Below are 15506 nucleotides of genomic sequence, written 5' to 3'. Positions count from 1 at the left end.
GGACTTTTTACAAAGGTATGTAGTGACAAGACAAGGGCGAATGGCTTTAAAATGAAAAAGGGTGGATTTAGATTAGATACTAGGAGAAAGTTCTTTACTGTGAAAGTCATGAGGCCCGGGCACAGGTTGCCCAGAGAAGCTGTGGCTGCCCCATCCCTGGCAGTCTTCAAAGCCAGGCTGGACGGGACTTGGAGCACCCCGGTCTAGTGGGAGGCAGGCGGTTGGAGCTGGCTGATCTGAAGGCCCCGCTCTGTGCTCCCGGGCTGTCACACACCGCCCCTCTGCTCTGTACCACAGCCTGTCACACAGGCAGCCCGGCGCTGCCGCCAGCCCCTGCCCTGCGCGCCCCCTAGCGGTGCGAGTGACGGCACGCAGCGACACCGCTCCCGGGGCGAGGGGCGCTCCTGCAGCCGGCTGCTGCGCGGCGCTTCCTCCCGCGCCCGGCGGAAGTGACGAGCGAGCGGCCGGTCGGGGCGTGGCGGTTTTGTGCGTGTGGGATGCGCGAACGGCGGCGGCGGGGCGGCCCGGCTGATCCCGAGCGGGGAGCCGGGGGGGGGTTCGGCCGCCGCCATGCTGAGCCGCAGCTCCTTCACCAGCCTGGTGGTAGGGGTGTTCGCCGTGTACGTGGCGCACACCTGCTGGGTCATGTACGGCATCGTCTACACGCGGCCCTGCCCGGCGGCGGCGGGGGGTGCGGCAGGCTGCGTGTGGCCTTACCTGGCGCGGAGGCCCAAGCTGCAGGTGAGCGCAGCGCAGCGGGCACCCGGCGGAAGGAGGTCGAGTGGCGGGGCCGGGAGCAGCCCTCGTCTCCGTCAGCGTCGGGCCCTGACCGCGGTGCTGCTGTGGGAGGGTAGGGGCGGCGGTGCCTGTCCGGGGCTGTCTCTTCCGTGCCCGCTCGTGGTGCGGGAAGCGCGGCGTGACTCGGCTGACATCTGCGGTCACGCGTCAAGTGCCCGAGCGCGCCGCGCCGTCGTCCGAGCCCCGAGTGTCGCTGTGGTCGGGGGGTGAAAGGGAGCGCGGTGCTAGTGCCCTGCCCTGTGGATAAGGCCCGTGGCTGAAGCACGGGCGGGATGGAAGTGTGTTTCCGTTTGCTTATTTCATGCATCTGTTGACACATGCACTGACCAGAGCAGCCTTGCTAGAGAAATGGCTCGGCTTCTGTAGAGATCTGTGACTTCAAAAACCTGGTCTAGTGGAAGGTGTCCCTGTCCACGGCACAGGGTTGGAACTGGATGGGCTTTAACGTCCTTTCTAACCCAAACCATTCTGTGGTTCTAGGTCATCCTGTTAAAATACATTCGGTGGCTGTGTTACAGTGGTTTTTTTGCTGCCAAAAGGAAGGAAGCTGTGCTACAGGTTTTTTTGAATGCATTTTTAGTTTCCCAGTGTATATAACCATCATGTGACCGGGGAAATGGGTAAAGTACAGATCCATGCTCTGAAGTGTACCGGTTACATGAGTTCAGTATTTTATGCCCTGATTTCTCTGTGCTGTGTTTTGATTTCAGCTAAGCGTGTACACTACCACACGATCAAATATTGGTGCTGAGAATAATATAGATCTGGTTTTGAACGTGGAGGATTTTGATATTGAGTCCAAATTTGAAAGGTAGGTAACCAGACTACGAGATCTTTGTTTAATTCTGAGGTAGAATACATACTAAGTGTGCATAAAGCAATATAGAGTTGAATGAATGGAGTTGTTCTTGCATTTTTGGGGGGGAGGAAGAGTAAAAACTATTTTTGCATGCTGTACAGGCTATTCAGTTCCCACTTGTTTCATAAGGTAATAACTGTATTTGCTATGTTAAAGCAGCAAAGGTGTTAGTAGGATTTCAGCCTTAGAGTTGAGGATGAAGTGGTGCTGTTAATAAAAACAGTGTTTTTTCCCTTTAATTTCATAGAGTATTTAATGCATTAAGTGTTCGTAAAGCGATGGAAACAGTGTGCTAAGTTCACCTGGCACGGAGGGATAGACCCTTAAACAATTTTTTCTCACACTGAAATCATCTTGTAGTTGCAGGAAACAAAGCTTACAAACCAGTTATACTGGTAAATACAGAAATGCTGTTTCTGTCCTGTAGACTTTCAAATCTCAAATGCTGTCCTATGTCATCTATCTTAATTTTCAGATTCCACTCTAAACATTCATCTTGCTAGCTGTTCTAGGTCAGTAATATATATATGATGAGCTGAACTTGAGCATTGGTTTGTTTGGAGTAGTTTGCTGTTTTAGAGACAAATGCTTTACAAAAATGTGCTTTGCTTATAATAGTAAGACCGACTTTGTTGTGAAAATCTAAGTCAAAGTGCCTGGAACCTGGAAACGCTTTAGACTTCCTTCTAACATATGTAGCCAATCTGCTACCTACACACTGTTCTTGATAGCTGTGGCTTCAAGTCTGAAATAGAGCTTCAAAGTCAAACTGTGTTCTCTTTTTCTGTGTTTTAGCACTATGCTTCTCTGTAACTGTTTCTGTTCTAATAACCTTAAGAGTAAACATTCTTTTTTCTGGTAGTTTTGGGTTTCCAGATCTTCTGAAGGGATGTTGGTGCTGAGATGGAATCAGATTGTGTCCTTATACAAATGTCTCAGTATAACACTGCACTCTACATATGCCTTGATACAGTTAAAATGATTAGAACTACTTGTTTTGTGCTTCATATTTGCTGCCTCACTTTTGGTTTGGATTTTTGTTTTGTTTAAAATAGTCACCTTATTCTTGATTCTTTTGTCAGAGTCTCCCAGGTTTTTTCACGTTCTGAATTTTCTGTAATTGAAGAACATGATGTGCAGTTTAGGTCATATAAAACATTGTCAGACTTGAAAATATTAAAATTGTTTTACTGACATAGTCTGTGAAGCCACTGAAAGTAGTCAGAGCAAAACAAGCACAGCAAATTCACAGGAACAGGGGAGGCAGTGCAATGTTGCAAGTAGGGTGATATCTTGGCTAACACAAAGGGAGTGACTTCATGGTTTGGGGCTCTAATCTGGAGTTCTGTGCCTGGCATGCCATAGCTGTGAAAATATTAATGCAAAGTGCTTGGCAAAACATTGTGATTTTCTTTTTAAAACTTCATATCATGTATAGGATCTACCATACATATTCGACACACAGAAGGCTGTTTTTACAAGTGCCCTGATAATTTCGGCCTTATGACATATTGGCAGGGCAAAACAACAAAAGAACTGATAATACAGTCCCTGTGTTGTTAGGGTAATAAAAGTATGAATTGGACAAAGCCTAAACTATCTTATTAGTAAAACTTTGGAAATGCAAATATTGATACATACAGGAGTATATAAATTGATACTATCCAGCCATGGCTCATTAGGGAATATTAGCCCTAACTGTTGTGTGCCAGGCAAGCCAAATGTCTTCCTTTTTCTTTTATGTTCTCAGCCATTTTTTGCTTGTTTCTGGAACATCTTCAGTGATCCTTATATGTAATAGGTAAATATTTCAGCATATGCTATGTCATCTCATAACATATTTATTTTGTATTTTAGGACCGTGAATGTCTCTGTACCAAAGAAGACCCGAAATAATGGCACATTATATGCATATATATTTCTTCATCATGCTGGCATTTTGCCTTGGCATGATGGTAAGCAGGTGCATATAGTAAGCCCTCTGACCACATACATGGTCCCTAAACCAGAAGAGATTAATTTGCTCACTGGAGAATCAGCCACACAGGTAAGTGGGTTTTTTCCTCTATAGATGAATAACGGCAAAAAAAAGAATTTATTGCATAGACACTTCTAGCATTAGCATTTGCTGTGCTTGCATCTTCACAACAATAATGATATGGGAAATAAACCCAAACTCCTCTTCCTGATTATCAGCTTGTTTACAACTAGTAGACCACTCAGCACAATAGAGGTAAAGCCCTCTATAACATTGGCTGCTATCAAAATATTTTCCTAGTTAACATTAATTATTTCTTTAGTGATTCATTGCTTTCTGTAGAAATACTGTATTGTTCGATGACAGTGAGATGCTGCTTTTTATAGTGAACTGGATTCATGTGAAATAATATGCTTTGCTTTTATAAAACAGAGATACAAATTTGATTTTGCTATTGGCGAGTGACCAATGTCAAAGTGCTTCTTTTTCTTTAAGATGTTCTTACATTTCACTTCAAGAGAATAAGATAGTATCCTTTGACAAATGCTGTGATTGCTTGTTGGAGGGGGAAAACATACTGTTATTTAAATACTTTTGGATGGCTTTTCTGTCTCGTATTAAGTGGTGCTTGAGAATTTCACACTCTTCTTCTTTGGAATCAGAAATATACCTGTAGCCAGGAGTGACGTTTCTGAATCCTGTCAGAATAAAGTTGAAAATTAGCTGAGGCTACTAAAAGTCAGAACAGTTGGTGTTCATCCAAAGAAAAGCAAGTAGAATGGGCTGGGGATAAGCATCTCTTGAAAGCTAAGGCCTTGGTTTCGGCACTTGCCTTTAGAGGCTCAGAAGTTCAGGACAAATGGCCTGATGTTTTTACTCTCAAAAATTAATAAGTGTGATGATTCACGTCCTTTTGCCTGTTTCGAAGTAGTATCTAATTACACTCCAGTCCTTCTTCCAAAGTGACTTTTTCTGAGTAGTACCCACATTCCTAAGGTATTAATTAGCTCAGTATTCATTGTTGATGAACAAGGCTGTGAATGAGCAGTAAAAGATTTTTAGTGTCAGATTATGGTGGGCCTTTACAACCCGTTCTGCTGTATTTGAGCGAAATACTTGATATGGTCAAAATTAAGGTGAAGTGTTTCAAAGTGGGGCTTCTGTTTTATGATGTAATTAATGACTCCATAATTTCTGTGAGCTGCAGTATAATTCTGTTCCAGTTTTTGTGTTGCTTAGCAGCATGTATATTTTACTCTATTTTTAAAGCAAATTGAAGCAGAAAAACAGACCAACACTCTAGATGAGCCTGTCTCTCACTGGAGGTCAAGATTAACCTTAAACATCATGGCAGAAGATTTTGTGTTTGATGGATCATCCCTCCCTGCTGATGTGCACCGTTACATGAAGATGTAAGTGTATGAGTTCATTTTTGCTATTATGAACTTACTGCATATTTCTTAAGAAATCCTCTCTGGGCTCTTGTAGTGTTTTGTGTTTAAATTGGCGCTTAGGAGACAAGGACAGGTAGGTACTCTTAGTGCTTGCGTTTCAGTAGTGACAATTAGTGATATATCATGGGCTAGAAAACTGTATTGAAGGTATCTTGTTGCTGGGCAGCCTGGAGATCAGAATACTTTTTGTATGGAGCTATCATAGTAAGACAAAACAGAACTACAAAGACACAAGTAAAATATAAACAAGTAAAAAAGCAGACTTCATACCCCCTTGTTCTCAAATCGCACTTTTGGCCTTTAAAGCAATTACTGTCCCTTGGTCTTTCCAGTTATACTTCATCTGCAAAGTAACTCTGCAAACTGCAAGTGCTGAACAGGCACAGCTGATCAATCTCCTGTGACATCTTTCTTCTTCCTTTATGATTGGCTTTATTTTACTTTGACAATGTGCATTCCTACATTATGCTATCTTCTCAAGTAAATACTAAAAAGCAAGGATAGGTTTTTAGGTCACTAAATGCAGGCAGTAGCTTCTGTTCACAGCTTGCTTAAATTACTTCCAGTGTTAACCATATAAATAGTGCTGTGTTGGCTTGTGCTGCTGAATGTTGATGCCTTTCTCTACAAGTATGCTGTTAAATCCAGAAATAGTTGCTTACTCAGCAGATCCTGGGGTTCTGGGATAGCTTCCCAGCCAGAACAGATAAACATAGTAACTCATAAGATAGGCCTGTAACAAAACCAGGTTGAGCAGGGGTTAATGAACAAGGGTCATGTTTATATTGGCATCAGTGCTGTTTTGTCATTGCAATATACTGGAAACAGTTTGGATATGAAATAGTCTGCTGCAATTCCACTAAGCAGTAGCTTCAATTGTAGTAATTACATAGAAATCTAAACCTCTTCAGTTAAGTAACCAAGCGGTATTTCTGAGTCTTGATGTAGTACTTTCCTGTATTATTGTTGCCCATTGTGTATTTAGTATCCAGTCTTTTATCATGCACGGAGATTTCTTTCTTTTGTCAACAACTCAAATTCAACTTTCAGGCTTTAAAAAGTTCCCTTATGCCAGTTCCATAGACTTTTACTGAGAACATCACGGAGTAGATAACTACCTTTCTAGTGAAGAACTATAAGAAGTAGTCTCTCTGGGGGCATTAGGCTAAATACTTTCTAAGATACTGACAAAGCAGTTGCATATAGATCGTCATTTGCTAAGTAACTTTCGAGTTTTGTAGAGGAACCAAGGGCTGTGAAGTTTCTATTATTATGCAGTTTGGTGAGGTGTTAGAGCAATCCAAAGAGTTATGTTGAGAAGGCAGAGAAGATTTCTGCTCCTTGTGCAGTTTCTCCAGTAGTATCCAGCCTTCCCATGTATGTGTCAGCCATCATGTTCCTAGTCCCATGCTAGCAAGAACACATGCTGTTGCTGACCTGATAGATGTTATTGAGAGCATACAGGAGTCAGGGAGATGGTGGAGAATCGACATTGCTGCAGTAGGAGGGGGAAACTTGAGACAAAGGATACAAATACATGGTAGTAAACTTCAGCATGTTTCTCTTCAACAAACTTTTTAATTTCCTTTACTCTTGGTCATGCAGCAGTTTCAGCATCATCACAACCAATTTCATTTGGCTTTTTGGTTGTTTTTTTTTTTTTTGCTTATTCTGTCTTTCTACAGAAGAATAAAAGCAAACTAAAAGGAGAAATACGACCTGCCTGATTTTTTTAATACAGACATCTCTCTATGAAAGACTCTAGGCTAGTGGCTTCTTTCTTTCTGTGTGTTAAAAGAAACTGTGCCTGAAAAGATGGTGGGAAATATCTACATGGGTAGATCTGAAAGTAATGAATGAGTGCTAATTTGAATAAAAGTAGTTTTCTTTTTAGATCACTACAGTCATAAAATCCATGTTTAAACATCCTAGGGTTCAGTTGGGGAAGACAGTGCATTACCTTCCAATATTATTTATTGATCAGCTAAGCAACAGAGTGAAAGATTTGATGGTGAGTAATAGAATACCTTTAATTACATTTAACAATTTTAACAGTAATATTCAATGTTGTTTTAATTAAGATATTGTCATAGGTTGTTTGCAATAATGAAAAAGTATAAATTCACAGAAGGACTCTATAAATGACTGTTTAAGTTAATGTGGTCAGCTGGTAACTGCAGAGGCTGGATCTGGGTTTTGAGACTCTCCTCTTGCAGAAGTATCCGCCAAGCACCCCCTTCTATTCCACCAAAAGGTACTTGGGTTCCATTGCTTCTGCCTTTTGGGTGAACATGGAGGACATCACTGCAGCACCAGCTGTGGTAGGAGCAGTCTCATGAGCAAAACTCCTTGAGCTGAAGCAGTTGTGTTAGCATCCCAGAGTGGCTTATGGTATCTTCTGAGCATATCTTATACTGGTGCTACACTGAGATAAGTCAGCAGCTATTCTGTTATCTCCAAAAAGTTCATTTGTGGTTAAATTTTCTGTGATGCTCTCTATCACATTAGAGTAACCTGAGCACCTAAAAGCTTGGTGGTGTGGTGCAGTGCAGTGTTGTACATCCAGTGATTTTGTGCACTCACTCAAATCAGGATTTAGAAACTTCAATAATGGAGTTACAGAAGGGTGATGTGGATGAGATTTCTGGAGACTGCTAGTCCAGCGCCCCTGCTCAGAATAGCGTCATCTAGAGTGACGTTCAGGACTTTCTTCGGTTGGGTTTGGATATATATCCAAGGATGGAGATGCCATAGCCTCTCTGTGCAACCTCATTTAGTTTTCAGTCACCCCTGCAGTTAAAAAAAGATAGGGTACTTTATACATTTAAATAGCTTTCTGTATTCAGGGTATTTTCCAACTCTTCTCTTGTGGGAAATCATGCAGTTTCTTTACTGCAAGTTACACATGTCAGTCCCCTGCATCTAAACCACATTCATCATAGCAGTTCTTATTTAAGCCCTGCAGTTCTCAGTTGCACTGACTGGAATATAGCAGAGTTTCTGAGAAGTCTTGGGGAATGTCTCAAAATTGTTAAATGAGTATGTCTGGATTCATTATCTTCTAGATGGAAGCCTTGGTAGATATAAACTTTCTGTAGACCTTCTAAATTGACTTTTGGATTGATTAACTAGCTCAGACGAACAGAATTGCTACTTAGTTTTGGGGAGAATCTTCTTTAAGAGCTTGTATCCCCCCCACTCCAAGTTTGGCAAAATAAATTCCTGAGCATTTGTTACAAATCTTGGTAGTAGATATTTTTGTCCAGTATTCCTTTAGACATGCTTTTGTGGTATTTTTATTGGTGGTCATTGTCCTTAGTTTTAAGCTTCTTACCACAGCTCATTCAGTTCAGTATATTCATGAGAGCTTCTAAGTGGTCATGTACCCTGTTTACAAATAAACTCAGCATTCTCATGTTACTAGTAACATCCCTGGAGTTGTCATGCATGCCACGGTTAATGCTGTTCTAAGTCACTGCCTTAAAGTTGTTACAGATCCTGAGAAGTGCTGCAAAGACTATTCCATCAGTGCTAGGTTATGTGACTTCTCAGTAGTGACATTCCAAACTGCTCTCAAGCCCTGCAGAAAGAGGGCTCTAATACTATGGATACTGTGAGATAATGAGGGGCAAGTAAAGAGCAGGAAAGAATAAGGGAAGGTGATACAGCTTTTGTGGAGCAAGGTCAGTGTTTGACTGTAAATCAGAACATGAACTCTGTTTGGTATGCCCAACCTAAAGTCATGGAGCTGAAGATGCATTTTCCCTGCTTGTGTTAGGCTGTGTACATTTTGAAGTGACTATTATGTTAACCAAGATGTAGGTCTTCTATGATAAATACTGTAGTATAGAGGTTACATGTTCCTCATGTTCTTAAATGCTCTTGCCAATGCTGGGGCTTTGGGGGTTGTACAGGCTTCTGATGTAATAAAAAGAAAACTTTAAAATTCATATCACTGAACTTGCTTTGTTTACACACTGCTAGAAGTAATGTGTAATGTTCTGAGAACATGCTACAAAAGTAGATTGCATTGTAGAGGTTTGACGACTTCTCAGAAGCTTAGCAACCATTACGCTCAACTAAGTTGTGAAGCAGCACTTGTGGACTTTAATTGTTCACTTAGAGTTTGTTCTTCTAATCTTTCTCTTCATTTAATTTAATTTTTGTGTTGAAGAATTCCTATCCTGTCTTGTGTTGAAATCTCATTTTCTTCCTACACTTCCCCTAGCTCCTTAGTAGTGCTTTGTCTGTGTAGAGAGCACTTGGTATTCACCCATGCATTTGCAAAGTTTTTGTTTCCTGTCTGTTCTGCACAGATAAAATGTATTTTCCTTCTCTCTCAGAAATGTTGATACTATCTTTGATAGACTGAGAAACTGAAATGAGAATGGACGGATTACGGGCATCCTTTAAAAAGGAGAAGCCTGGAAGATGTTTATGTAGCTTTTGGTAAACAACTTTAGAATCTTGCCAGCATTCTCTGTCCTCAGTTCTAACGTTGTTGGTTTCACCCTGGTTTGTTTGTTTGTTTTTCCTTTTTCCCAGACAGTTCAGTGATCCCTGGCACCATTCTAGTTTCTCAGGCTTTCTTCCTGCTGTATTTGTAAGACTCTCTCAGCTTCTGTTTTTCTCCTTTGCATGCATACATGTTCTGCCACTGTCTGAAAAGCTCTCAGGGTCTTAAGAGAGTGGTGAGGTTGAGAATCGTTTGTACTTACTGGAGGAAAGAGTGAACGGGAAAGTGAACATAAGCCCCATTTCACACCTGACTGATAACATGGGGAGGCTAAAATAATGTTCTGTAACATAAAAATCAGAAGAAGCCCATTCATCTCAGATAGGTGTCAGCTACCTAATTACTGTAGAAACAGAGCTGATGCAGAGTAGCAGTTCTGAGGTGGGAATTATGATTGGGTAGTAGTCAGGAGCTAGCAGCAATAGATGTTGAAGTGTTGCAGAATGCCTTCCTGCCTGTAGTCTGCAGCTGTCCCTGCAAGTTTAGAACATACTGCCTGAGCTTGTACCTAGGTAGTTGCAGAGAATTCTGACATCTGTGAGAACAATTTTCCTTTGCTTGTGTTAAACCTGTTTAGGAGACATTACACTATCATGCAGAAGAAGGTGAGGCAATTTAAGATTTCCCCCTCCAGCCTCAGGGGACCCCAGGTAGTTATCATCACTAAAGTACAGATTATACAGCAGAACTTGCTGAATTTTACTTCTCTTGGAGCAGGAAGATTTCTGTGACACCCCGTATCCCCAAGTTTCTAAGCAGGGCAGCTTGTTTAGCTTTAGCTGTGGTGTTTTCACCAGTCCGAGCAAGTAGCATCACTTTGCTTCCCCACCTTTTGTTTTGATATGAATTTAACTTCCATTTCTCTCAAAACCAGCCTCAATCTAGTAAAGTTCAGACTGTGGCCTTTGGGATGTGATTTTTTTCTTTTTTTAATCTTCTGTCTTAGGTAATCTTAGCTTATATATTCAGAGAAGAACTGTCAAAAGAGAGAATTACTTTGAGCACACATCTCCCACTTGAGCAGAGGTAACATTACATAAACATCTCGGAGGCATTTGTATACAGTAACAGTGAGGTTGCTATAAGAACTTGAACAGAATAAACAGCTAATTTAACATTTGGAAAAAGACCCTGAAGACTTCAAGCATCATATAGAAGTCTAAGATCTTACTCCCTTTCAGAAACCAAGCTGACATCTTAAAATTGTGATATAATATAATCACTTTGCAACAATGAATGGAAATAATTGTTGCCATTTTTGTTCTATTAAAAATGAAACTGTATCTTTTGAAATCCAGGTTATAAATCGTTCAACAACAGAGCTACCTCTTACAGTGTCATATGATAAAATATCTCTTGGAAAACTCCGATTTTGGATCCACATGCAAGATGCTGTATACTCCCTCCAACAATTTGGTATGTTTTTTATCTTTAATGACATTAGGTAAAAAAAAAAAACAAACAACCAACCCAACCAACCCCTCACTGGTTTTCTTGTAAGTACATACATAACACTTCCATCCTGTTAGCTGGTGCAAAGGTTTAATGCTACAAGTCTCAGGTTGTTTTACCTGAACGTAAAGATGCAAATAACATGTTGACATGCAGGAAAAAGAAAGGAGAGGTAATTTTCACCATGGGTTTCCCCTGTCATCCATGGAACAGAAAAGTTGGATCAATGTTACATAAGCTTTGCTATAAGCTATAAGCAGCTGGTCACTGTAGACGTACACCTACAGTGAAATACAGGCAGTCACAGCAAAGTCTCTGGGCTCAGGGTTAGCATGCAGAAGGAATCTTGGTTCTCATCATCACTGCTTCTGAAACTTCAGAAGTGGCTGGCCTTTCACTTTGGCTCAGTTACAAATTTATAAGGTAATTCAGACAAACTGGAGGCTTCACATGCATTAAACTATTAAATTCTGTGTTTTGCTTAAATGTAGTGGAGCAAGTGTACACTTTTGCACTGAACTTAATATGCTCTATGTTGGTGATGGTATAGCCAAGCTTTTACTGTCTTTAAATGTCTGTTCCGCTGTTCCTTGTAAGTCTAATCATCATCCTTAAAAATCTGCATCTTATTTTCAGGGTTATCTTTGCTGACTTAGCTTTCTCTTACTACACTGTGGTTGGGTTCTTTATGCCAGAGTAAGGAACTACATTGTATCTGAACTGGCGTTGATGTAGAAGACTATAGGATTCTTTCCAATCCTCTCTTTCTAAGCTCTTCAGACAGCAATTGAACTTCTTTGCAGGCCAACAGATCTTAAAAGCTGCTGTGCTGTACTATTTTAATGATTCGTAAATCCTTAAAATTCTTACAACATGTTAGAGGCACATCAATCTACTTGTAACTGATGGGCAAGACAAATAATTCACCAATATATAGATAGACTAGGGTTTTATCAATAAAGCTGCTTCTTTAACCAAATATATGCAGGTGACATAGGATTTCTTTCATATGTGACTAGCATAACAGCAATTACTTGTCTGGTATTTCTTGTATAATTATTTGGATTTTTTTGTCTTAGGGTTTTCAGAAAAGGATGCAGATGAAGTAAAAGGAATTTTTGTTGATACTAACCTGTACTTTCTGGCTTTGACATTCTTCGTAGCAGCATTCCATGTAAGTGGAGAAACTTTGGCTGTTAGAAATTACCACTGTTCTAGGAAATAGTAATTTCAGTAGAACAATGGAAGTGATTTCTGCTGCATCCCATCTGTATTTCCAATGCAGAATTAATATAAAAATCTCAAATAAGACAGAAATTTGAGATAACTAGATAGAAACTAACAATCTTGACTGAAATATAAAACACTTAAGTCTTTCTTAGTTATAGTTGAACCAAAGCCCCTAGAATTAATATACCTATCAACATAGGTTCAAATTTAATTGAGTCATCCAAGGTTTACCACTGCAGTGACACAGGTGGGGCACCAACAGCAGGGGTTGAATCTGATTTCTAATCCCTGGAGAAATTTGGATGAGCACAATGCAGTGCTAGTACTAGCAGTATTTGGAATTCATTGTGTCATTTTGCGCTGTTTTAGAGCTTGGGCTTCTAAAAACAGTTTTTCTTTTTAGCTTTTATTTGTTATGCTGAATTTTTATTTCTGAAGCTTCTAAACCTTATTGGAATGTTTTTTCTTTAATTCCATCTTAAATGTATTTTTAACAGTTCAGCTGGCAGTCTCTAGTAAGTGCATGTTTCAAGCAAATGAGTATGTTTCTTGCTATTTGCAGCTTCTCTTTGATTTCCTTGCATTCAAAAATGATATCAGTTTTTGGAAGAAAAAGAGGAGCATGATTGGGATGTCAACAAAAGCAGGTATGGGCCAGAATCTGAAGTCTTGTGCATGTGCTATGTGATACATTGTGTGCGTTTCCAGTCTTGCAGTAAGTTGACACTTTGTGGATTCACCAAGATGGTAAAATGAAATATGTTTTTGTGTATGAAAACAGGCTGGTTCTAATGCTATTAGCATTGTGCTGAAGTATCAGTCTCAGGCACTTGTGTCACTTCCAAGTTTGACTGTCTTGCAGTTGAGAATTGGTTTAAGATTAGGTCAGTTGCTGTATTTCCCTTGCTGAAGGAACCAAAAAATACTTTGAGAAAAGAATGAGGACCAGAGAAAGTCCTGTGGGTGGAGAGAATGCACTATCATGGGTAATGCTGTCCTGCAAGTTTGTAGATAACTACAGCTTCCAAAATATTTGAGGGAGGGAAAATGCTGTCGTGTAACACTGTTGTTTGATTTGGGCATTTATGTAAATAGGAGCAGTAGAAGGTTCTTGGGCAGAAGAACGTGGAAGGGTTGAGTTGATTTGGATGTAGGAAAAATGAGAGAAACATAGTGGTCTGATACCCTGCCAAGCCTTCTTAGAGACAGGTGAAGGTAATAGCCAGCCCTGCATACTGGAGGTTTAACATGCCACTTCTCAGCCTTGTTTATTGCACTGATACTGCTTGTTTTTCCAATAAGATTTTTCCATTCTGATTATAAACCAGGAGTCTTTTGACCTCTGAGTCTGCCCCTAATTCTGTCAGGTTTACAGACTGATTGAAACATGTGAGGAATATCAATACCAGTAAAAAAATTGGCATTTTAAATTACCATGAACAGCAATGTGGTTTTCTCATGTGGAGAATCTTCTTCCTGCCTTTATCACAGTGCGTTTGTTTCTGCAAGGCATTTGTACTGCTGTTAGCATATGTATGCCAAAAAGTTAGTAAAAATTCAAAGTGAAAAGTGAGGAAAATCAAACTGGAGACTGAGTGACAAAGGGTTTTTTTAACTGTACTATCAAAGGATGAGTCTTTGTTCTCCAGTAATTGTCGATTCCTGCTTCTCTTTAGCAAGCCTTTGTCACCTTTCTGCCTGTATCTCCTTCTTGCCCTGATGGAGAAGGGTCACAGGCTATTGCTCTGGTACAGTGTAATTGTTGATGTCTCGGTGTCTTGTAGCTCTAATGTCTTTCTGTCCTTCCTCTGGGAAATGGATATTTGAATCTAAGAATTAGTTGATAGACACTTAAAAGCATGCAAGGTTTTGTAAAACCTGAAGAATAACCCAAAAATATACTTCTTAACATTTACAAGCATAAAGTTAGTTGCATGGGTTTCAAAGGCTGACATTCCATTACCTCACAGCCTTTCAGCTTCTTCAAGACAAGATTCATGAGTATAGTTCATAATAGTACTGATATATTGCTGAATTGCTGCAGTACAGGAGTTTTCCTTAAATATTTGCATTTCCTTTCATCTTTTGTGATAAAGATTTCATAAAATACCTTTGTTCCTTATTTGGCTGGAGGTATATAGATCACTGGCTGTTTCTAGGACTACTTGATATATCAAGATATATATATAAGTTTATGCTTAAACTGTGCAAGGTGGAACTGTAGTAAATAGGTCAACAAAATTCTGTTATCTCAGCTGTTCATTTAAATATTAATAAGCCTTTAATTTTCATTATTTCTCTCTAGTGCTTTGGCGTTGCTTTAGTACTGTGGTAATATTTCTCTTCCTTTTGGATGAACAAACAAGTTTATTGGTGCTGATCCCAGCAGGCATTGGTGCAGTGATTGAGGTGAGTTCTTGTCGTGGTTTAAACCCAGTCAGGTAGCTTGTTCACTCACTCCCAGTGAGTGGTGCCGAGCTGACAACAATCGAGGTCCGTGTCCGTCTCCCCCCCCTGCCTCCCCGCACCGGGGCTCTCCCCTTCCCCGCTCCCGGAGGAACGGGGAGGAGGATCGAGAGAGTGCAACTCCTACGGGTTGAGACAAAAACAGTCCAGCAACAAATCACCACCGCTACTATCAGCTACAACAATGATAAGGGAAAATAACAAGGGAAGAGAATACGATACCACCGGCCAAGAGAAACGAGCTCCACCCGGGAACCCCTGTCCTTCCCGGGTCACTCCCAGTTACCCCTCACCCCGGGCATGACGTGCTGTGGTATGGAATACCTCCCCGGCTAGCCCGGGTCAGGCGCCCCGTCTCTGCTTCCTCACAGCCTCCCCTCCTCCCTGGCAGAGCATGAGCCTCACAGAGTCCTTGGTCAGGGTAAACATCACTTAGCAACAACCGAGAACATCGGCTTCACCAACACTGTTCTCAAACTGGAAGTCAAAACACAGCACTGTACCAGTTAACACAAAGGAAAAACATGACTGCTACTGCGGAACCCAGGACATTATCCACCCCTTATTCCATACCATTCACGTCGTGCTCAGATCCCACATTTTTCAATACACCATCGCTCTCCCACATATATATACATCCATATACATACAGACCAAGAGGAAAAATCATTTTCTTAGTGCATGGACCAATCCCTATAATGCTGCCGAGTCCATTCGGTCCATGATGTTCAAAGTTCATTCTCTGTTGGGATG

General features: G+C 40.8%; 1 protein-coding gene across 1 annotated transcript in view; it reads left to right on the top strand.

Moving 5' to 3' along the window:
* Window positions 1–450: 450 nt before the first annotated feature.
* Window positions 451–15506, top strand: part of CLPTM1L (CLPTM1 like) — a 29245-nt gene continuing 14189 nt past the window's right edge. Inside the window, exons 1-9 of the mRNA XM_062611009.1 lie at window positions 451–741; window positions 1509–1609; window positions 3515–3704; window positions 4905–5047; window positions 7022–7100; window positions 10904–11021; window positions 12137–12231; window positions 12850–12934; window positions 14593–14696. Of these exons, the coding sequence (XP_062466993.1) occupies window positions 571–741; window positions 1509–1609; window positions 3515–3704; window positions 4905–5047; window positions 7022–7100; window positions 10904–11021; window positions 12137–12231; window positions 12850–12934; window positions 14593–14696 (1086 nt within the window). The 5' untranslated portion in view covers window positions 451–570. The remainder of the gene's footprint in view (window positions 742–1508; window positions 1610–3514; window positions 3705–4904; window positions 5048–7021; window positions 7101–10903; window positions 11022–12136; window positions 12232–12849; window positions 12935–14592; window positions 14697–15506) is intronic.

The sequence above is a fragment of the Pezoporus occidentalis genome, unplaced genomic scaffold, assembly GCF_034315485.1.
Source record: "Pezoporus occidentalis ecotype Australia unplaced genomic scaffold, CSIRO_AGI_Poc_V1 ctg15, whole genome shotgun sequence".
Lineage (NCBI taxonomy): Eukaryota > Metazoa > Chordata > Aves > Psittaciformes > Psittacidae > Pezoporus > Pezoporus occidentalis.
This window is presented reverse-complemented; position numbering and strand designations above follow the sequence as displayed.